The sequence below is a fragment of the Schistocerca americana genome, chromosome 3 (assembly GCF_021461395.2).
Source record: "Schistocerca americana isolate TAMUIC-IGC-003095 chromosome 3, iqSchAmer2.1, whole genome shotgun sequence".
Lineage (NCBI taxonomy): Eukaryota > Metazoa > Arthropoda > Insecta > Orthoptera > Acrididae > Schistocerca > Schistocerca americana.
Window position 1 is genome coordinate 650,303,587 of NC_060121.1, and position 24,108 is coordinate 650,327,694.

Here is a 24,108-nt window from a genome sequence, read left to right on the forward strand (position 1 = left end):
GATGGGCGGGTTGCGCAGGTGGTGTCGCCGCTTCTTCCGCAAATCTGGTCGCAGGTTATGCTCCAAAAACGGACAGTAATACTGTGCATTGACGGTCTGCCGTGGAGGAACGTAATGCGTTAGGATAACACCATCACAGTCGTACACGAGAATCACCATTACTTTAGACCGCTCCATTCGCACCATCAACAGAACAGGCTCTGCTAACGGTATTTTACACCTTCCACATCACTGCAATGGGCACTACACAACACTGGTGACTACTCCGAAGGACAGTAACGGGTGCAAACATGTAACTCTTTTGTATCGGTTGTGAATAAATAGTTGCCGCTATTTAAGTTCGACCCCTCGTATGTAATTGCCCAAGAAAATTATTCCATATGACATGAAGTTTGCAACTTAGTACAACTTTCTAATACCTTAGTCACAAAAATCAGCAATTTAAGAGCAACTGTTATCGAACTAAAGAAATTTAGTAGAGGTACAGTATATGATTTGCAATTCAATACACGCGCGTAGGAGTTCGAACATTCAGTTTTACATACACTGACGAGTCAAAACGTATAGACCATCTGACCGATAGCGTGTTGGCCCAGCAGCAATTCTGCGTGGCATGAATTCGACAAGTCCTTTGTTGATTTCCGGAGGTATATAGCATAAAATATCCACGCACAGATGATAATTCCCGTAAATTACGGGCAAATGATATGTGACAATGCGGTCACATCCCCAGAAGAATTTTATCGACAGTGTCCGAGATGTTTAGACTGGGGGAATTTGGTGGTCACGTCATCAACGAGAATTCCGTATCATGCTTCTCGAAAGACTGTAGTACGATTCTGGCATTTCGACGCGGACAGCCATCCCACTGGAAGATGCCATTCCCGTTGGGGAAGACATCAAGCATAAAGGGAAGCAGGTGATCGGCAATAATGTTCACGTAGTCGACAGTTGTCACGTTTCATTAACACTCCTTATGTCTTCTGTAGTAGATAACGGTACTGGTACAGGATTATCAGCTTATTCCCCACTAGCAGGTGCTATCGTTCACAAAGGAATTTCGATAGATTTAGCTATTTTATCATTACACTAAATGGGTTTAGCCTTCGAGTACTGCCACGACTCCCAGGTGAATGTCCCCAACAGCATAGTACTATTCTCATGGCTCTACGTCCGTGGTGCAGTGTGTGTTACGAGCATCCGCACGTCTGGATGACGCTATGTCCAGGCACGACCACTGCTTTATAAAGAATGCAAGCCTTCGACTTCCGCCGTTCTGTGATGAGGAATGGACGTCCAACACCTTGTTGCCTACTCGTGGTTTCACAGTCCTTTAACCACACATTTCATGTTCAATACTCCACACAACAGATTAACAGGGCACTGTCAGTTCAAGAAAAAAATAGGTATTGCACTCGACAGATTAAAAGGGCACTGTCAGTTACAACCAAGAATCAGGAACTGGATAAAGAGGAGAATACGCCGGAAAATCCTTAGTTCTTCCTTTTGTGGGCAATATTTCGTTTACAATGGCAAGAATCCTTCGTAAATGTCATGTGAAAATTATTTTCCCTCCACCATCTAAAATTTCAGACTTATTATTGTGGAAGGTCGGAATTTACAAAACACCTTGTCAGTGTGGTATGACTTACCAAGGGCAGACCACACACACTGTGGAAGAACGCTGCGCTGGACATCAACGTTGCGTTCACCTTTTGCATCCAAGCCACTCCGCTATTGCCGAACACTGCATTTCCACTTAACATTCAATGGAGCGTGATAAAACTATGATTCTGGACTCCATTATTAAAGAATCCGTGGAAATACGCTTGGCTGAAAAGCTGATGAACCGTGATAGTGGCTAACAGTTGGACAGTGCACGGACCATCATCTTTACGATTTGTTCTAATCGAAGACGACAGAGTGCGGACAATCAGCAACAATTCAGCGTGGCATGAATTCGAAAAGTCCTTTGTTGATTTCCAGGGGTATATGGCATGAAATATCCACGCACAGCAGAGGACAGCTGAATTCAGCGGTTCCAATTGCGAGGGCGCTGCCACCGGGTAATACGGCCCGTCTGTCAGCTTGATCTGACGCACGCGCAGGGTTGTCGGAGCGCTCTATATACTGTGGAACGGAGCAAGTCATTGTCAGTCTTCGATGGCTCACCTGAAGATGACTGGCAGGTGCGCAGTTGAATGTCGTGAGATGTATTAAAAGATGACCGGCCGCAAGCCCGAAATTTGTTTGAACATTCTATTTGGTGGGAAAAACTTAAATTTTACATTTTACACTGATGCTCATAACAATAGTCCTCGTACAACCGACTATTTTCACCGTTTCCCAAATGCACGTACCCAGGATCTTGGCATACCAGTCTGTCATTTATCAAAGTCGCTTATGCAAGTGGATTTCCCTTTTTGCGGCTAGCAGCGTCAGTAGAATGCTGCTCATTCGTCTCCAATCTGCTTATGTGATTTTCTTACCGCGTCACACACCCGTGACGCCACAGGACATTCAGTCTCGCCGTGGTCAGTGGTCGTAGCGTTTTGGATCGTCAGTGTTTATGCCTTTTGATTGTCCATGCACAGTGAAAAGTCCCTCAGTATAAATGGTCACTAGCTGCAATACCCGGCGAACATATAGCACGGTTGAAGGCATGAGGACTATTCTCCCTATCAGATATATACAGGCATATATTTCATATTGAAACGTATTGTGTGCGTATCTATATTAAATTAATTAATCAAAGATGCGATATATTTTGGTATAGCCCCGAACGAAGAAATTTGAAAGCAAGATTATATCGACGTATGTTTGTGGTGCCATCCTGATCGTATAAACGAATAGTTCTGAAGCTGATACTTGTAATGTTCTTAATCTGACTTGACCACTGTAAATGTCGTGTGACTAGGGCCTCCCGTCGGGTAGACCGTTCGCCGGGTGCAAGTCTTTCGATTTGAAGCCACTTCAGCGACTTGCACGTCGATGGGATGAAATGATAATGATTAGGAGAACACAACATCCAGTCCCTGAGCAGGGAAACTCATACAGAAATATCAGTAAACTCTTCCGGGCTAAGTTGCCGTGGTCGATCTGTAGAACTTCTTCTCCCTGACGTTTCGTTCTCAGCTACGGAGAACATCTTCCGAGGTGAGTCGACGACTGGCTGCTAGGAGCTGGGGCCGCCGCTTATATAGAGATCGTAGGGGGCACCACCACACGTCACGTGGCGTCGATGTGCAGCTATCTCTGGCTATCGTCTGTTCTCTCGATTGCAGGCAATCGATTGTCACGTGATTGATGCAACGTCGACCGCCATATCTTATCCAATTTTAATCCTTCTTCTTTACGATTAAAATTGTATTGATGTTTGTGGATTTCAATTGCCTCTCTATACATACGTGTATAATAGTGCGACGTCCTCGCTAGCACGCTTGTTTCACCAAATTTTATGTCGTGATCTCCATCCTTAAAAACATGTTCCGCTACTGCCGATTTGTCGATATGTCCCAAGCGACAGTTTCTTTTGTGCTCCGTCAACCGTGTATTGATGCTTCTTTTTGTAGTTCCTATGTAAACCCTGCCGCAACTACACGGAATTTTATATACCCCTGGGGTGGCTAGGGGGTGACGAGCATCTTTTGTTGATCTTAGGCATTCACTAATTTTCTTAGTAGGTCTAAAAATGGTCTCTACCTGAAACTTGGCTAGTACTTTTCCAATGCGATCCGTGATATTATGGATGAACGGAAGAAGACAAGAATGTTATTATAGTTGCCGCTGACAAGGGAAATGTTACTGTTTTAATGAATTCTGAGGATTATCACAAGAAGATCAGTGATCTCCTGGAACCCAGCACATACAAGAAGTTGAAAAAGGATCCCACAACGAAGGTGCTGAATGCCACCAATCGTCTGATAAAACAGTCTTCAATTCCTACAGAAGTTAAAAAGTATCTTTGTGAAACGGAGGCTTATCCTCAGAGATTATATGGATTACCAAAGATACATAAACCTGATGTTCCTTTGAGACCAATAGTCAGCGCAATTGGAGCTCCTACCCAAGAACTAGCCAGACACCTTGCCTCTTTGTTACAACCTCACATAGGCAAAACTGAGAGTCATATTAAAAACTCTCTACACTTCATTGAGAAATTGAGGGAAATTACTGTCGGTCCTAATGACATACTTGTCAGTTTTGATATAGTGTCTTTGTTCACGATGGTTCCAGTTGATGAAGCTCTCTCCCATATAGCCAATATGTTCCCTACTGATATAGTAGCCTTGTTCCAACACTGTCTATCCTCAACCTATGTTCAGTACAATGGTGAATTTTATGAACAGATCGATGGGGTAGCCATGGGAAGCCCCCTAAGTCCCGCAATTGCGATTTTATTCATGGAACATTTTGAAAACCAAGCATTGCAGTCGGCCAAAAAAAGCCCCTCGAAGTGGTATCGGTATGTGGATGATACCTTTGTAATAAGGAATCATGAGGAAGAAGACTTGAATGATTTTCTGGTACACTTAAATAGCATCAACCCAAAGATTAAATTTACTATGGAGAAGGAGAAGAATGGACAACTTAACTTCTTGGATGTATCAGTTATCAAACGGGCGGATGGGACCTTAGGCCATAAGGTCTGCAGGAAAGGTACACATACTGATCGCTACCTCCATAAGAACTCAAACCACCACCCTAGGCAAAAGAGGGGGGTCATAAAAACACTAGTGGATAGGGCCAATAATATTTGTGAACCAGGCTACTTGCAAGAAGAACTAAATCATTTACGAATGGCCTTTGCGAAAAATGGTTATACGAAAAACGAGATTAATCGAGCACTTCACCCAAATAGAAAAATGCCTAAAAATAGGAGACAGCAACAACCATCAGCTGGAAAAGTATTTCTTCCGTTCATCCATAATATCACGGATCGCATTGGAAAAGTACTAGCCTAGTTTCAGGTAGAGACCATTTTTAGACCTACTAAGAAAATTAGTGAATGCCTAAGATCAACAAAAGATGCTCGTCACCCCCTAGACACCCCAGGGGTATATAAAATTCCGTGTAGTTGCGGCAGGGTTTACATAGGAACTACAAAAAGAAGCATCAATACACGGTTGACGGAGCACAAAAGAAACTGTCGCTTGGGACATATCGACAAATCGGCAGTAGCGGAACATGTTTTTAAGGATGGAGATCACGACATAAAATTTGGTGAAACAAGCGTGCTAGCGAGGACGTCGCACTATTATACACGTATGTATAGAGAGGCAATTGAAATCCACAAACATCAATACAATTTTAATCGTAAAGAAGAAGGATTAAAATTGGATAAGATATGGCGGTCGACGTTGCATCAATCACGTGACAATCGATTGCCTGCAATCGAGAGAACAGACGATAGCCAGAGATAGCTGCACATCGACGCCACGTGACGTGTGGTGGTGCCCCCTACGATCTCTATATAAGCGGCGGCCCCAGCTCCTAGCAGCTCCTCTGTTATGCCAGTCCTGCCTTGATATCTGCCCCCCCCCCCCCCCCCAAATTCTATCAGTCCCTCCAGATCCTTGATCGTCATGCACTCCGCCTCGCCTTCTGTATCCGCCTCCCGTCCCCCACGCGGATCCTTTATGATCTCATTCCTTTCCCCCATCTGCTCCTATTCCTCGAACATATCCGCATTCTCTACACCTCCCGCCGTCTTGAACCCCCTCACCCCCTGGTTGCTCCTCTCCTCTCCCGTCCCCGCCCCCTGTCACGTCTTCACCGTTGTGTCCCCCTTACCCTCCATCTCTACACCCTCCATCTCCTTTCCCAAGGTGGCTTCCGTCACCTCCCCCTCCCGGATGATGCCCTCTCTCCCTCCATTTATCCTTCCTATCAACTCTGATCCTCAATCCCCCTCCTTTCCTCTGTCCTTTCCCTGGGCTCCCTCTCCCCCCCCCCCCCTTCTGTCCTGTTTTTCTCCCCACTAAACCTCTCCCTACCTCCCTTCTCCCCCCCAGTCCTTTTGTATTCCCCTCCTCTGCCTGCCCCACTCCCTGTCGCGTCTGCCCCCCACCCCTCTTATGGGTCCTCATCCTCCTTCAGCACCTTTCCCGGCTCCCCCCTTCGCTTTTACTCTCCTTTCCCCCCCTTTTTTGTTTTCCCATCTTCTGTTCAGTTTCCCCCCACCTGCTCTCGACTGTGGTGTCACATTTGCCAACTTTTTAGTGCAGTGTTCCAGTGACTATTCAGTGTTGTTTGTCTTTCTCGTGTTGCGAACAGAAACCATGCTGTCGCTCGGTGTGAATTTTATTTCCTTTGCGAACAGAATCCAGACTGTCGCCGTGTTTTTTTAATTGTCTATTGTTTTCCCTGTCTACTTCGTATGTATTTTTATTAGCGTCATCATCCCTGTGTTGTTGTTTTAAGTTCCACGATTTCTTTTCGCCTTGTTACTCTCTAAGTCTCCGATTTTATCGCCTGTTTTTTATTATTTGTTCTCTTGATCTTTGTCACAAAATCTGTCGGCTGAAGAGCGGCGTACTAAGCTGCTGCCAGCCCGCCCCCTTCGGGGGGAATTGAAATTCAATAAATGAAAAAAAAAAAAAAAAAAAACCTCCTAGCAGCCAGTCGTCGACTCACCTCGGAAGATATTCTCCGTAGCTGAGAACGAAACGTCAGGGAGAAGAAGTTCTACAGATCGACCACGGCAACTTAGCCCGGAAGAGTTTACTGATAAAGACGCCGGCCGTGAAAGCCTACATGGAATGACTCATACAGAAATACCCAGAGCTTTACCTTTAAGTTTTTTTGCACGACAGTACTCGCATGTCTTATCCATTTTTCCGAAGACGATTTTTGTATGTTCATTGCATTTTTCATGTACTGACAATGGAATGCCTCTAATTCTAAATTATAGTTTCTACATACTGTAATTCCTTGATGTTCGCTTAGAATGGCCATTCTTTCTCTATTTTGTTTATTTCGCATTTGACGTTCATTCGTTGATTCACTTTTTCTAATTGAATTTACTCTAATTCGCGTCTCTTCGTTAATGTTTGCTTTTTATTTTTCACTTCACCTTTCTCTTATTTGTTGCACTCCTACTCGAACTTTAGTAAGTCGTCTTTCTCTTTCTTCGCTTCTACGTGATTATACACTCCTGGAAATGGAAAAAAGAACACATTGACACCGGTGTGTCAGACCCACCATACTTGCTCCGGACACTGCGAGAGGGCTGTACAAGCAATGATTACACGCACGGCACAGCGGACACACCAGGAACCGCGGTGTTGGCCGTCGAATGGCGCTAGCTGCGCAGCATTTGTGCACCGCCGCCGTCAGTGTCAGCCAGTTTGCCGTGGCATACGGAGCTCCATCGCAGTCTTTAACACTGGTAGCATGCCGCGACAGCATGGACGTGAACCGTATGTGCAGTTGACGAACTTTGAGCGAGGGCGTATAGTGGGCATGCGGGAGGCCGGGTGGACGTACCGCCGAATTGCTCAACACGTGGGGCGTGAGGTCTCCACAGTACATCGATGTTGTCGCCAGTGGTCGGCGGAAGGCGCACGTGCCCGTCGACCTGGGACCGGACCGCAGCGACGCACGGATGCACGCCAAGACCGTAGGATCCTACACAGTGCCGTAGGGGACCGCCCCGCCACTTCCCAGCAAATTAGGGACACTGTTGCTCCTGGGGTATCGGCGAGGACCATTCGCAACCGTCTCCATGAAGCTGGGCTACGGTCCCGCACACCGTTAGGCCGTCTTCCGCTCACGCCCCAACATCGTGCAGCCCGCCTCCAGTGGTGTCGCGACAGGCGTGAATGGAGGGACGAATGGAGACGTGTCGTCTTCAGCGATGAGAGTCGCTTCTGCCTTGGTGCCAATGATGGTCGTATGCGTGTTTGGCGCCGTGCAGGTGAGCGCCACAATCAGGACTGCATACGACCGAGGCACACAGGGCCAACACCCGGCATCATGGTGTGGGGAGCGATCTCCTACACTGGCCGTACACCACTGGTGATCGTTGAGGGGACACTGAATAGTGCACGGTACATCCAAACCGTCATCGAACCCATCGTTCTACCATTCCTAGACCGGCAAGGGAACTTGCTGTTCCAACAGGACAATGCACGTCCGCATGTATCCCGTGCCACCCAACGTGCTCTAGAAGGTGTAAGTCAACTACCCTGGCCAGCAAGATCTCCGGATCTGTCCCCCATTGAGCATGTTTGGGACTGGATGAAGCGTCGTCTCACGCGGTCTGCACGTCCAGCACGAACGCTGGTCCAACTGAGGCGCCAGGTGGAAATGGCATGGCAAGCCGTTCCACAGGACTACATCCAGCATCTCTACGATCGTCTCCATGGGAGAATAGCAGCCTGCATTGCTGCGAAAGGTGGATATACACTGTACTAGTGCCGACATTGTGCATGCTCTGTTGCCTGTGTCTATGTGCCTGTGGTTCTGTCAGTGTGATCATGTGATGTATCTGACCCCAGGAATGTGTCAATAAAGTTTCCCGTTCCTGGGACAATGAATTCACGGTGTTCTTATTTCAATTTCCAGGAGTATATATATATATATATATATACATATACATATATATATATATATATATATATATATATATATATATATATATATACCGAAGGGAAGTGTGTGTGAAATACATAAAAACGAATTATTAGTAATAAATAAAACTAAAAATATTTTGAACTCTCTGAAAAACAACTGAATGTAAAGAAAAAAAAAACAATTTTTTGTCGGAATCTATTTACCATAGGAATCCTCACATTTTACTTTTTGGTATTTTTCCTTCGATTTTCTCATGATCGTTCTTAAAATGTGACTGACGAAAACGGACTAAGCTGCGTCTTATACCGACGATCGAAATTTGATATATTCGATTTCGATATTCCACAAGATTCGGATATATTCGATTTCGGAAATAGAAGAAATTTTGCGAGAATTTAGCCTTATAATTATTTTAATTTTTGACAATACTGTTATTGTTTGTAGCCTATGCCAAATATTATTCAGGAAACCAAAGAAAAATTTGGAGTAGGAATTAAAGTTCAGGGACAAGAAATAAAAACTGTGAGATCTGCCGATGACGCTATGATTGTGTCAGAGACAGCAAAGGACTTGGAAGGCAGGTGAGCGAAATAAACAGTGTCTTGAAAGGAGGATATAAGATGAACATTAACAAAAGCAAAACAAGGATAATCGATTGTAGTCGATTTTATCAGGTGATGCCGGGGAGATTAGATTAGGAATTGAGACACTTAAAGTAGTAGATGAGTTTTGCTATTTGGGCAGCAAAATAACTGTTTACGATAGAAGTAGAAATCATATAAAGAGTAGACTGGCAATGGCAAGAAAAGCGTTTCTGAAAAAAAGAAATTTGTTAACTTCGAGTATACATTTAAGTGTCGGGAAGTGTTTTCTGAAAGTATTTGTATGGAGTGTAGCCATATACAGTATGAATGTGAAACACCGACAATAAACAGTTTAATCAAGAAGACAATAGAAGCTTTCGAAATGTGGTGCTACAGAAGAATGCTGAATATTCGATGGATATGTCACGTTACTAGTGAGAATTAGAATTGGGGTGAAGAGAAAAGATTTTGGTACTTTCTGGTAAACTTCTTTTCAGATGATACTTCATAAAAAATTCCGAATATGCCTCTGTTCGTCATTGATACATGAAACGACACTCAAAATATTTTAGACGCTATTCGTAACTAAGTGCGGGAGAAAACGATTTTTGGCACCCACACTCACCTCTTATACCAACTGCAATCGAACTCCCTTAGTAACAGCAGGAGGCCGAGGGCTATCTCCCAACACAACCATGAGTGAGTTGCAGTGGGTGGTCATGCAGAAAAGTGTGGCCTTACGTACACACATTATTTTTATTTATTTATTTATTTATTTATTTCATTAACAGTACGGAGCAACCTACCGCTTTGAAATGTAAGGTGGGTCGGATGCTTCTGAACCCAACAGTAAACACTTCTCAGTATTACAATGTTATTGTTATACAGTTGTTGATGTTCTTTTATAATATAAAGAACATAATTTAAAAATTTCTGCAAGGTTACAGCGAATTGAGTGCTTAACAGTTATTAAAATGGTTCTATACAATTTGTTTCTGCTTGCTGATGAGAATATAATTTATGCATGCACATGTCAATGAAAGAAAAAGAAAAATGTAATACAATAAATGTGGTGGAAATAATTTGCAATATGTAGAGGGAAGTGATATACTGTATCTGGATGTCTAATATAGCCTATTTAGCATATTGGTTGGTAATGGCATATTTCTACCTATTTCAGGCGAGAAGGTCTCGGTAGAACCTCGAGCTATTCTCATTTGAAATGGTTTGTGCTTATGTATGTGTACTGTGGTTGTGTGTATTGGTATGTCACTGGAAGTGTTGCAAGTCAGGACACTGCATGATATCCAGCAGCTGTTTGTTTGTCCTATTGTTGGTAAAAACGGTATATTCTATCTGGTACATTAGACAGATACACCTGGTATTATACAGATTAAATACTGACTGAGCATTTGACATATGGAATACATGAATATTAGCTTTACATGAGAAATACAGTTCTGTTTGTAAATTTGTTAGTAAACAAGAATGTAGTTCATTGCTACTTGAGTGCATTATTCCTTAAATAGCTTAATACATTACATTCTTAGTTTTATACATAGTTTATACAGAAAATACATTTGATGTAGGAAATTAATCCATTGTAGCTTTAAAGGGAAAAGTGAATATACTTCTATCTACACATAATAAGAGGAACAATATATTACTGCTTGTGTGCAGTATACTTTAAACGCTATGCAATATGTCGTTGGGGAGTAGGAGCCGCGGAATAAAAATTCTTGGAGCCTTCTCCTCCCAAGCGACGTTACGTTATTAATAGAGTCTTAGTATGTGGTGTCGGCGTTTGTTTGTTTTATGATTGTTACTGCCTGTTGTGTTATTTGTGACTGTGTTGTGGCATGCAGTGTCGTGCGTCGTTGGTTTGGGTCCCTTACGTGTTGATCCCTTCTGAGTCATGTTCACGTAGTGTGTTGGTTCTTTCCTCGGTTTCGGAATCTATGGTCGTGCTTGGGTACTCCCACGTGGTTTGTTGTGTTGTTTGTGCTCGTCTACGCCTCCTTCCATATGGGTTTTGGCGCTTGTATTCTTCATGCAGCGTGTTCGATACAATATCGGCTACGCTATTTATTATGTTCCAATCATCGGGATTACGTATTATTCTGGCGATGTCACTGTCGTTCTGTAGAGGTCTCACTTGTGCAAGCGTGTTGCATAGCAGTGTGACGTGTTCTGGTGTCCAGCTTCTCCGCAAATGCGTATTTCATTGTCAGTTAGTCCCGTGCGGTTTAAATGTACCGGATAAGGCCCGTAGCCTGTCAGGAAATGGATCATCCCCCGGCTTGGGTCGACAAGTTTCAGTTGTAATCTTTCCCGTACGTCAGGAAAGAAAGAGTATACTCGGCGACCCTTGTCGGATGCGTCCCCCTCTCTCTGCCATGTTTGAATCCGCCATTGTTTCATTTGTGTTTTGTTCATAATGTTGGTTCCTGTAATTTCGGTGACCTTATCAAGACTGTCCGTCTTAGGCGAGTGAAGTGCAGTTCTACACCGTACTGTTATGTGTACAGGGTGAAAAGTATTTAAACCGACAAACTCTGGGAGTTTGTAGGGGACATCATAACAAATATTTTTCCCTAATGTCATTTTTTCCTATGAGGATTATTTAAACCGGTGGAGGCCGTATTACGATCTTCAGTTGTTAGAGGGCGTATTACGCTCTTCAGTTGTAGGCAACTGTTGTCCACAGTGTAGTAGTGCATTGTCTCTGTTTACTAATGGAGCGATACGCCTGGAGTGAGTACAATGATATTGTTGGTGCATACTACGAAGCGCACCACAACGGACGAGCTGCACAGCGGGTTTATCAACAACAATATCCTAATCGCCGTATCCCGCATAATACGACCTTTGCTGCTGTGTACCAACGTCTGCGTGAGACCGGGTCATTTAGCAGATTGCCTGGACAGGGACGCCGTCGCACGGTAAGAACGCTGCAATTTGAGGAAGCTGTCTTGCAGCATGTGGAGCGGGATCCTTCAATCAGCACTCGTGCAATTCCACGTAACATGGGGACGAATCAGACGAATGTAAGAACAGTTCTTCGAGAGCAGTTGCTACATCCATTCCACTTATAGCGTGTCCACAACATGGAACCAGTTAATTATGCACCCAGAGCACAATTTTCGCAGTGGTACCTGGAACAGTGTAAAATGCATCCTACATTTCCATCCTCTGTGCTGTTTACCGATGAAGCAACGTTCGGGCGTGATGGAGTATTCAACATGCACAATTCGCATGCCACAGATACTAGCGCTCATCAAGTGCGATTCTTCGTTAATGTGTGGGTCGAGGATTGTTTAATTGGGCCGTATCTGCCACCTAAGCCATTGAATGGCAGGCAATATTCCAATTTTCTCGCGAGAGCTCCCTACAAGACAACGCATGTGGTTCCAATATGACGGGGCGCCGGCACATTTCAGTCGTCGTGTGCGTCTGTTCCTGGACCGACGGTTCCCAGAAACGTGGATTGGCGGAGGTGATCCTGTACCACGGCCTGCTCGATCCCCAGATATGTCCCCTCTGGATTTTTGTGTGTGGGGAGAGATGCGCAACCTTTTTTGCGCAACTGCTGTTGCATCAGAAGAGGATCTGGTTGCCGGATAGTAGCACCAGCTGGAACAATTCAGGATACTACTGGAGTTTTTGCCCGTGTCAGGCAGAACGTGATCCGACGGTGTAACCTTTGTTTACATGTCAATGGAGGCATTTTTGAAAATCTACTGTAATTGAAATTGGGTTGTGTTAATGTGTTGTCTCTTGGTCATAAAAAATGGAAAAGTGTTTGTTGGTCTGATTAATTTGCCGCCAGAGAAATCTTTCCCTACCGGTTTAAATAATCCTCATAGGAAAAAATGACATTAGGGAAAAATATTTGTTTTGATGTCCCCTACAACCTCCCAAAGTTTGTCGGTTTAAATACTTTTCACCCTGTATAGGACAGGTCCTGTACGTCCAGTTGTATCATCATTCACTGCTCCATCTTACAAAGCAGCTAGTAAACTTGTAACCTCCCAACAACAAAATTCCGAAACCTCCCTACAGTGCTGCGTCATGGCCCTGAAAGATCATTCTGAATAAGTTGATAATTCTTACCTCAATAAGCTAGCCGGATAACGCATATATATCTGCTCCTATAAGAAATTTTCTGGCACAGCCCTGTGCAATGCTGGCCGATAGATTTGTCATGTATAAAAAGAAACAACTGATTTTTCTTTACAATAATCGGGATGACCATGGATTGGAGGAATTAGTAAGTTCTTTAAATTGAGATGAATGATTATCAAAAGTAAATTTTTTATAAGAAAGATTATTATTAAGAGATTTTTTAAAAACATTTACACGGGGCTTGACATAACAATAGGACATATGCGCGAGGCTGCTTTTACCTTATACTACATCGCTCAGGCTCTGCCATCACTCCTCACGACCGGCCCAGCCAACTCCACACACACGACTGCTAGCTACTACTACTACAAATGCTAAACAGTTCCTACTGCTCTTACTGCATACAACACTGCTCTTTGGTCTGAGATTCTCTTATAGCTTACATATCGCAGGCAGCGCGAGAGCAATCCATCGAAATTACATCTGCTCGAGTGCGCTAGCAACAAATTTCTTAATCATGGACCTCTTACAAACTGGATGTCCTAATTAAGGGCAAAACTAAATTCATACTAAAGCATGGTATTTCAAACTCCGTGGACCTAGTAAATAAGTAAAAAGGTATATCTGTCTCACACAGCGATAAATTAGTATCCTTTGATGTCAGCAGTTTGTATTCTAACATACCAGTGGTAGAATGCATTGATATTCTGAAAGCTGATGCACAAGTCTAATGACATTCCTGTGGAACTGAATGACTTGAGACTGGCCACGCAGACATGCCTGGCTCAGAACTATTTCCAGTTCTAAGGGACTCTTTATAAACAGTTGGATGGCTTAGCAATGGATTCCCGTCTTAGTCCACTGTTGGCTGAAATATTTATGGACAATTTTGAACAAAATTTTCTAAAAAAAGAACACTCGAGTTACCTCTGTTTGGGATACAAAATGTGAGCGAGCGCGAGCACGCACCTGAAGACGACGCAGCCGCTGCCGGCCGGAGGCGCTGTCCACAGGACCTGCACCTCGGCCTTGGGCGAGGTGGAGGTCTGTGTGACGGTGTTGGGGCAGCGGTCGCTGAAGCGCGTGAGCGCGTCGCCGTACAGCGAGAAGGCGCCCGCGCCGTGCGGCCCGCGGCCGTGGTGGCGGTAGCGCGGCGGCTCGGCCGGCGGCTGCTCGTCGCCGCCCGCCAGCGACGCCTCGCCGCCAGGCTCCGCCGTCAGCATGAAGCCCGTGAAGCGCGACGGCGGCCGCAGCTGACGCGACGCCTGCAGCTTCACTGCCGGCACACAGCGCAACCCCTCACTCGCCGTCTCTCTCTCTCTGTACAGAGTCAAGTCTGGCAAAAGACAGCACTGCACTCGTTAAACCAAGTCGATCGAACAACGTATACAGAATATGTCGAACTGAGGCCAATACGACAAGATCACTGGTTTAATTGTTACGGTGTGGAAGCGCTGTAATAAAAACACTGAGATGGCGAAAGTTATGGGATAGATACAGGGTGTTACAAAAAGGTACGGCCAAACTTTCAGGAAAAATTCCTCACACACAACGAAAGAAAATATGTTACGTGGACATGTGTCCGGAAACGCTTACTTTCCATGTCAGAGCCCATTTTATTTTTTCTCTTCAAATCACATTAATCATGGAATGGAAACACACAGCAACGAAACGTACCAGCGTGACTTCAAACACTTTGTTACAGGAAATGTTCAAAATGTCCGCCGTTAGCGAGGATACATGCATCCACCCTCCGTCGTATGGAATCCCTGATGCGCTGATGCAGCCCTGGAGAATGGCGTATTGTATCACAGCCGTCCACAATACGAGCACGAAGAGTCTCTACATTTGGTACCGGGGTTGCGTAGACAAGAGCTTTCAAATGCCCCCATAAATGAAAGTCAAGAGGGTTGAGGTCAGGAGAGCGTGGAGGCCATGGAATTGGTCCGCCTCTACCAATCCATCGGTCACCGAATCTGTTGTTGAGAACCGTACGAACACTTCGACTGAAATGCGCAGGAGCTCCATCGTGCATGAACCACATGTTGTGTCGTACTTGTAAAGGCACATGCTCTAGCAGCACAGGTAGAGTATCCCGTATGAAATCATGATAACGTGCTCCATTGAGCGTAGGTGGAAGAACATGGGGCCCAATCAAGACATCACCAACAATGCCTGCCCAAACGTTCACAGAAAATCTTGATGCACAATTGCGTGCGGATTCTCGTCAGCTCACACATGTTGATTGTGAAAATTTACAATTTGATCATGTTGGAATGAAGCCTCATCCGTAAAGAGAACATTTGCACTGAAATGAGGATTGACACATTGTTGGATGAACCATTCGCAGAAGTGTACCCGTGGAGGCCAATCAGCTGCTGATAGTCCCTGCACACGCTGTACATGGTACGGAAACAACTGGTTCTCTCGTAGCACTCTCCATACAGTGACGTGGTCAACGTTACCTTGTACAGCAGCAACTTCTCTGACGCTGACGTTAGGGTTATCGTCAACTGCACGAAGAATTGCCTCCTCCATTGCAGGTGTCCTCGTCGTTCTAGGTCTTCCCCAGTCGCGAGTCATAGGCTGGAATGTTCCGTGCTCCCTAAGACGCCGATCAAATGCTTCGAACGTCTTCCTGTCGGGACACCTTCGTTCTGGAAATCTGTCTCGATACAAACGTACCGCGCCACCTATTGTCCGGTGCTAATCCATGCATCAAGTGGGCATCTGCCAACTCCGCAATTGTAAACATTGCACTGACTGCAAAACCACGTTCGTGATGAACGCTAACCCGTTGATGCTACGTACTGATGTGCTTGATGCTAGTACTGTTGAGCAATGAGTCGCATGTCAACACAAGCACCGAAGTCAACATTACCTTCCTTCAATTGGGCCAACTGGCGGTGAATCGAGGAAGTACAGTACATACTGACGAAATTAAAATGAGCTCTAACATGGAAATTAAGCGTTTCCGAAAACATGTCCACATAACATCTTTCCTTTATTTGTGTGTGAGGAATGTTTCCTGAAAGTTTGGCCATACCTTTTTGCAACATCCTGTATACAGGGTGTCCGAAAAGACATTCCCTGATTATATAAATTGATAACTCAGGCTAGAAGTAAGATACAAATATGAAACTTGTGTCGAATTGTTTACAACTATCGAAGTTTTTTTTTCTGTTTTAGGTTCGCAGTACGTAAGTAGTGGATGAGGTGCAGTGCCCAAGAAGCCATGTTAACCAATCAGGAGAAGGCACAGTGTGTCCTGTGGTACCATGAGACACGATCACCAACCACAGTGCAGAGACACTTCCAGACAACATTTGGAAGGAATCCACCACATGTCAAGAGCATTAAACCCTAGTATGAGAAGTTCAAGCACACTGGATCGGTTGCTGACCTTCCGAGGTCTGGTCGACCAAAAAGCTCAGCAGACAGAGTGGAAGCTGTAAGGCAGTCTTTTCTGCAAAGTCCAAAGAAATCGGTGCGCAGGGCCTCACGTGAATTACAGATGACAAAAAGCTCTCTCCATGACATTTTACACAAACATTTATTGCTTCGTGCATACAAAGTGCAAATCGTTCAGGTCTTGTCGCCCTATGACAATACACGTCGATATGACTTTGCGGTCGAAATGCTATCACGCATTGAGGACGATGATGGTTATCTCAGACGAATTGCCTTTTCCGACGAAGCGACCTTTTTTGTCAGTGGAGTAGTGAATCGCCATAATCTGCGCATTTGGGATTCACAACCCCCTGGTGAGGTCATGGAGTGCACCAGAGCCAGTCCAAAGGTGAATGTCTGGTGCGCGCTATTGCACGATCGAATTATTGGGCCATTCTTCTTCGCTGAGGCTAACATCACATCTGCAGTGTATCTGGACATGTTGCAACTGTATGCTGTTCCTCAGCTGCTTCACCATGACCCCGATGTCTTGTTTCAGCAAGACGGTGCACCGCCTCATTGGGCTTTGGGCGTCCGTGCCTATCTCGATATGACCTTTCCTGGGTGATGGATTGGTCGTGATGGGCCAACGGTTTGGCCTCCACGCTCTCCTGACATAACCCCATTAGACTTCTTTTTATGGGGTTATATCAAGGACGAGGTCTACCGAACACGTGTACCAGATCTTGAAACCCTGCGGCAACGGATAACCACAGCCGTTGAATCGACCCCACCAGTGACGTTGGCTAATGTGTGAACGGAAATTGAACATCGCCTAGATGTGCTACGTGCTACCAAGGGTGCTCATGTGGAACTTTACTGATGTGTCAAAAAAACTTTGATAGTTTGTAAACAATTAGACACCAGTCTCATATTTGTATCTTACTTCTAGCCTGAGTTATCAATTTATGTAACCACGAAAAGACTTTTCGGACACCCTGTACACATATACAGATGACGGTAGTATAGCGTACACGAGGTATAAAAAGGTAGTGCGTTGGCGAAGCTGACGTTTGTATTCGGGTGATTCATGTGAAAAGGTTTCCGACGAGAAGTAACAGATTTTGTACGCGGAATAGTAGTTGGAGCGGGATGCATGGGGCATTATACTTTGGAAATCGTTAGGGAATTTACACTCCTGGCCATTACAATTGCTACACCAAGAAGAGATGCAGATGATAAACGGGTATTCATTGGACAAATATATTATTCTAGATCTGACATGTGATTACATTTTCACGCAATTTGGGTGCATCGATCATGAGAAATCAGTACCCAGAACAACCACCCCTGGCTGTAATAACGGCCTTGATACGCATGGGCGTTGAGTCAAACAGAGCTTGGATGACGTGTACAGGTACAGCAGCCCATGCAGCTTCAACACGATACCACAGTTCATCAGGAGTAGTGACTGGCGTATTGTGACGAGCCAGTTGCTAGGCCACCATTGACCAGACGTTTTCAATTGGTGACAGGTCTGGAGAATGTGCTGACCAGGGCAGCAGTCGAACATTTTCTGTATCCAGAAAGGCCCGTACAGGACCTGCAACAAGCGGTCGTGCATTATCCTGCTGAAATGTAGGGTTTCGCAGGGATAGAATGAAGGGTAGAGCCACGGGTCGTAACACATCTGAAATGTAACGTCCACTGTTCAAAGTGCTGTCAATGCGAACAAGAGATGACCGAGACGTGTAATACCACCACGCCGGGTGATACGCCAGTATGGCGATGACGAATACACGCTTCCGATGTGCGTTCACCGCGATGTCGCCAAACACGGATGCGGCCATCATGATGCTGTAAACAGAACCTGGATTCATCCGAAAAAATGCCTTTTGGCCATTCGTGCATCCAGGTTCGTCGTTGAGTACACCATCGCAGACGCTCCTGTCTGTGATGCAGCGTCAAGGGTACGAGGTACGAGGCCGTTGGGATCCAGCACGGCGTCCCGTATTACCCTCATGAACCCACCGATTCCATATTCTACTAACAGTCATCGGATCTCGACCAACGCGAGCAGCAATGTAGCGATACGATAAACCGCAATCGTTTATCAATGTCGGAAACGTGATGGTACGCATTTCTCCTCCTCACACGAGGCATCACAACAACGTTTCACCAGGCAACGTTTGTGTATGAGAAATCTGTTGGAAACTTTCCTCATGTCGGCACGTTGTAGTTACCGCCACCGGCGCAAACCTTGTGTGGATGTTCTGGAAAGCTAATCATTTGCATATCACAGCTTCTTCTTCCTGTGGGTTAAATTTCGCGTCTGTAGCACGTCATCTTCGTAGTGGAGCAATTTTAATGGCGAGTAGTGTAGTATTCCGAGATCCACAGTGTCAAGAGTGTGCCGAGAATACCAAACTTCAGGTATTACCTCTCACCACAGACAACGCAGTAGCCGCCGGCCTGCACTCGAACGAGAGCAGCGGCGTTTTTGTAGAGCTGTAAGTGCTGGCACTCAACCAACACTGCGTGAAATAACCGCAGCAATCAAAGCGAGACGCTCGAGGAACGTATCAGTTACGACAGTGCAGTGAAATTTGGTGTTATTGGGCTGTGGAAGAAGACGATCGACTCGAGTGGCTGCTAACAGCACGACATCGCCCGTAGCGCATCTCCTCGTCTCGTGACCACATCGGTTGGACCCTAGGCGACTGCAAAACCGTGCCCTTGCCGAATAAGTCCCAATTTACACTGGTAAGAGCTGATGGTAGCTTCGACTGTGGCGCAGACCCATCGAAACCATGGACGCATGTTGTCAACAAGGGACTGTACAAGCTGGTGGTGGCTTCGTAATGGTGTAAGCTGTATTTACATGGAATGGACTGGGTCCTCTGCTCACACTGAACTGATCATTGACTGGAAACGGTTATGTTCAGCTATCTGGAGACCATCTGAAGCCATTCACGGACTTCATGTGCTCAAACAGCAATGTCGTGTCACCATTGTTCGTGGTGATTTGGCCACCCAGAACGCCTGACTTGAATCCCATGGAACATTTATGGGACATAATCGATTGGTAACTTCGTGCATAAAATCCTGCAATGACATCACTTTCGCGATTATGGACGACTATGGAGGCAGCATGGCTCAATATTTCTGTTGGACACTTCCAGCGACATGTTGGATCCATGCCACGTCGACCTGCTGCACTGCACCGGTCTAAAGGATGTCCGACACGGGTACTAGGAGGTGGACCATGACTTCTGTCACCTCAGTGTGTGTCTGAAAAGGCCACGCGCAGAATGGCGGTTTGGGGCTTTTTGCTGGTACTCGGTTCTCATTTCAGCTAGGAGCACGGGGTAGAAAGTTTTCGGTTTAGCTAGGGCCAGTGGCCTTTTGTATAACCTTTCGAACATCTGTTTTACTGTAGTTACTTTACAATATATGAAGCAAAGTTTGAACGACAAACCAGAGCTGGCGTCCAGGCAAGTGGTACCAACTGATTAATTCCTTTGGCAAAGGTTTTAATTTGGCTGAAATTAATGCTCAGCTAATGGCATCTTTTGAATGTGCTCCGTTCGGATTTTACGGGCAAGAACACTCAATCCTAAACAACCACGGACTCAGGCGAGACCGATGGTTCAATTTTGCTCCACCGGTGTATCAGACTTTGATCTAAGATACATCTTCATTGTTAAAAAAATCTTGCTTTGTTTGGATTTTACGTGCAAAAGCGTGTTTTTCTTGGAGGTTTCTGAAGCACATCACTTCTATACTTTAAACTTGTACAAATCGGATCAAACTTTTCACGAAGCTAGATAAATGGATAAAGTCGAAACGAAACTTTTTTATCCGATAGTCTTTATCCTTTGTCGAGATACGATGGTGAAAAGTCGAACTAAATGTAGCACCTAAGAGTCGTTCTTATGTGAGCTGAATGTAACAAACCGTTTAAAATGAATCAAATAAATAAAAAATGCATTCTTACGATAAAACTGAAAATTCACTTTAAAAAATCTAACTTCATCTGGATTTTATGTCAAAAAAAATTTTTGTGACTTTTTTACGAGCGTCATTTCTGTGTTTTAAACTTGTACGAATCGGTTCAAATTTTGTAAGAAGGTAGACAGAGATATGTAATTAATGCTGATCCTGTTGTTTTGTGAAACATTAATAAATTGCCGTGATATAACCAACATGCTTCGAAAGACAATAAATAAACCTATACCGGATCAGTCATCGCCAGACTCAACAAAAATCTGCATTGGTTGTCAAGCTATGGCTGTCTAACGTCAAAATTATGACGGAGTAAAAGCTGGAAACCGGAAAGAAAAATGTTTCTATCGTAGCACAAAGAAAGGTGAATATATCCTGGGCAGAGTTAGGGATGTAAAAGAAGGGAACTAGCTTTTCGAATTACCTGTAAGTTTCAGAGACATTTAAATCAAAATAATTGATATATTCGCACTTCTTTACGAGTTAACCCCATTTCACCAGCGCATTGAGTTCTCTTGAGCCACCCCCTGTTAGATGTATGGTGAGTGATGTTACAACACACAAATTTATATGCTTCTAGAGAGTGGGGCGTGTCTATAATAGGAAGGATCCGAGAGCAGAGGTGGATCTATAAAAGGAAGTATCCCAGAGTGGAGATGCATGCATCCTAAACATTAATGACACGATGTGTCATATTGCGCGACATGACAAATGCTATGTTGGATGACATGGTGGCCATTGTCATGTAATAAGACATGACATCATGTTACTTTACTCGAAAAGATGTATTATATTACTTGATATGTTTATTAATACTAATAATTAAAAAGGCTTGAATATGTCAAGTTGGCTGGTCTTTACTGTCTTTGCAGCAATCGGATCGCACTAGTTTACAGTCTACTGTGTGCATCTAGCAGTGTGTACACCTGATCTGGCTCATATCATATTACCGACTAATGGGGCGGAAGCAGGAGATGGAACTGAAAAACGTAATGTAATAGTAACTCAGTGTCAGGAGGGCTATTCTAGCCAGACAATAGCAACAAACCTTGACTTAGCCCAATCTACAGTGATGTATACTTTGTAGCGATTCAAGCAAACTGCTGCCGCAGCACGCGTATCATGATCTGGCAGACCCCGAGTAACATACCACAGGATCAGTTCATATGTGTGCAGAGTAAACATTAGAGGACTCGTACTACACAGGAAATTAGCGAGGAAGTAAATAGTATGAGAGCAGCTCCGATCTCTGTCTCAACAGTGCCACGCCGTCTCCGTTAACAAGGTTTAAATGGCGGATAAACGAGTGCAATGGGCCCAACAACACAAAAACTACAGCGTGCAGCAATTGTCAACATGTTATTCACGGAAGAATCTAAGTCTGCAGTGTTTTCAGCCTAACCTCGAATCTCTGATCGTCGACTTTATGAAGAAAGTATGAAGTTGTGATGCCAACGGTGAAGCATGATGGAGGTTGCTCAAGGTGTGGGGGGGTGTTTCCTGGGTGATAAAGTCGGTGATTTAGTGAGAATTAGTCGAAAATTAAAGAAGAAAAACCATCAAAGGATACTGATCAGCAATGCAGTTCCATCTGGCAAGAGACTTAGTAGTCGTGGATTTGTTGTGAAGCACGAAAATGATCCCAGACATGCTTATACATTGTGCACAGGGTATGTCAATAGAAAAGAGGAATATGGGGAACTCAGGAATATGATTTGGACATGTCAGTCCCTTGACTCAAATCCCATTGACCTCTTATCGGATCAATTTGACAGGGAGGGCATAAAACTGAGGTTATCTAATGTTGAAGATCTATGGAACAGCTTACAGACGTTTTGGACTAAAATATCTGCAAAAACACTATAAAACCTTATCTCCAGAATGTAGCAGTTAAGACAAGGGATACTCCCCATCAGGCCCCTCACATTTAGTAGTAATATAGCCCAGTGGACAGCCCCTTAAAAACTGAACACAGACCATGCGTGAAAACAGGAACAAGTTGTACTGAACTGTGAAAAAAGAAGCAAAATAGAGACATTGAACGGCCCAAGCACAAGATGTGCAATACTGAGTGTCGTGCAAGGATCACTCCGCCATGGTTGTCTGGTCACAGTGTCGAGCTGCAAACCAAGAGATCTGTGTTCAAATCTCCCTCCTGCTTCTTTTTTTTTCACAAAATTATGAATTTTCCGTCCGGTCATTGACGTGTCTGTTGCCCTTCTGTAGTCTTGACAATTGTCGCACTATGCATTTGATATAGCCTATGAGTCATGTGGTAAGAATATATTATCGTCACAAGTAAACGTGATGAACAGTTAGAGCAGGCAAGATGCAGCATAGACCTCTCACACAAATGAAAGAAACAACTAAAAGGGTGTGAACTATACTACAATAAAGGAATTCAGCAGCCAAAACATCTAAAACGGAACGCAAGAGTCATAACATTTCGTACTTGTGTAGAACAAATGGAAGGTATGTACGTCTGGAGGTCCCTTCATTACACCTTGCTGTTGCAAACGGACGTTACACCACGACACAGACACAAATTTGAATACAGCAAACAGACACATTAATGACAGGATGGAATTTTCATGATTTTGTGTAAAAAGAGAGTTGAGACACGATGGAGATTTGAACGTGGATATCCCTGCTCTAATCCAACACCATGATCAGATGACCAAGACACCACAGCTGCTAATATTCGCTCGATGTTGTACATCGTGAGCTTGGAGCATTCAGTGTTACTATTTTGCTTCATTTTTCACAGCTCAGTACAACTTCTTCCTATTTTCATGCTTTATCTGTGTCCAGTTTCTGACGTACTATCCACTGGACTATCATACTACTTAATCTGCGAGGGATGCGATGGGGAGTTTCTCTCGTGAGGACAAATGATGGATACTTTAAAGAGGCCATATTGCATTCTACTTAACGGTAGATGGAGAAAATATGTATTTTCTTGGGCTATTTTGATTGTACGATGTGTTTGTATACTGTAAAAAGTATATCGCTCTTTTCATTAGTGATCGAAAACTTTTGACCGGTAATGTAGAATATGTGGAAGAGAGGCCAATACTATCTAACCATTAGTCATGCTTGCAAATTACTGGCACTAATCATTTAGAGAAGAATGAAAACAATGATAATAGTCGACCTCGCAATACACTTGATTGGGTTGCACAGAAATGTAAGAAAATACGAGGCAATTCTCGCCATACTATCTGTTTAGCATTGCCAGTGAACGCACGTATCGACGCAGATGAACAGGCATCGGTCTTGCCGCAGAGTAGTGCGGAAAACTGTCACGTGGAGCGTAGTGAGGGCAGATCTGCTGACCGAGCTGCTTACTTGTCGGAGCGATAGATGGGCTAGTCAGTTCGTATGTTGAGATCGATTAACACGGATCTGGCTTTTCCATCGCGCCACG

The 24,108-nt window shown here is 44.5% G+C and overlaps 1 protein-coding gene across 1 annotated transcript in view; it reads right to left on the bottom strand.

Moving 5' to 3' along the window:
- Nucleotides 1-24,108, bottom strand: part of LOC124606275 (spondin-1) — a 605,207-nt gene that overhangs the window by 282,759 nt on the left and 298,340 nt on the right. The window contains exons 3-4 of the mRNA XM_047138254.1: nucleotides 14,454-14,562; nucleotides 14,256-14,420 (exon numbers count right to left, since the gene is read on the bottom strand). Coding sequence (XP_046994210.1) covers nucleotides 14,256-14,420; nucleotides 14,454-14,562 — 274 coding nt within the window. The remainder of the gene's footprint in view (nucleotides 1-14,255; nucleotides 14,421-14,453; nucleotides 14,563-24,108) is intronic.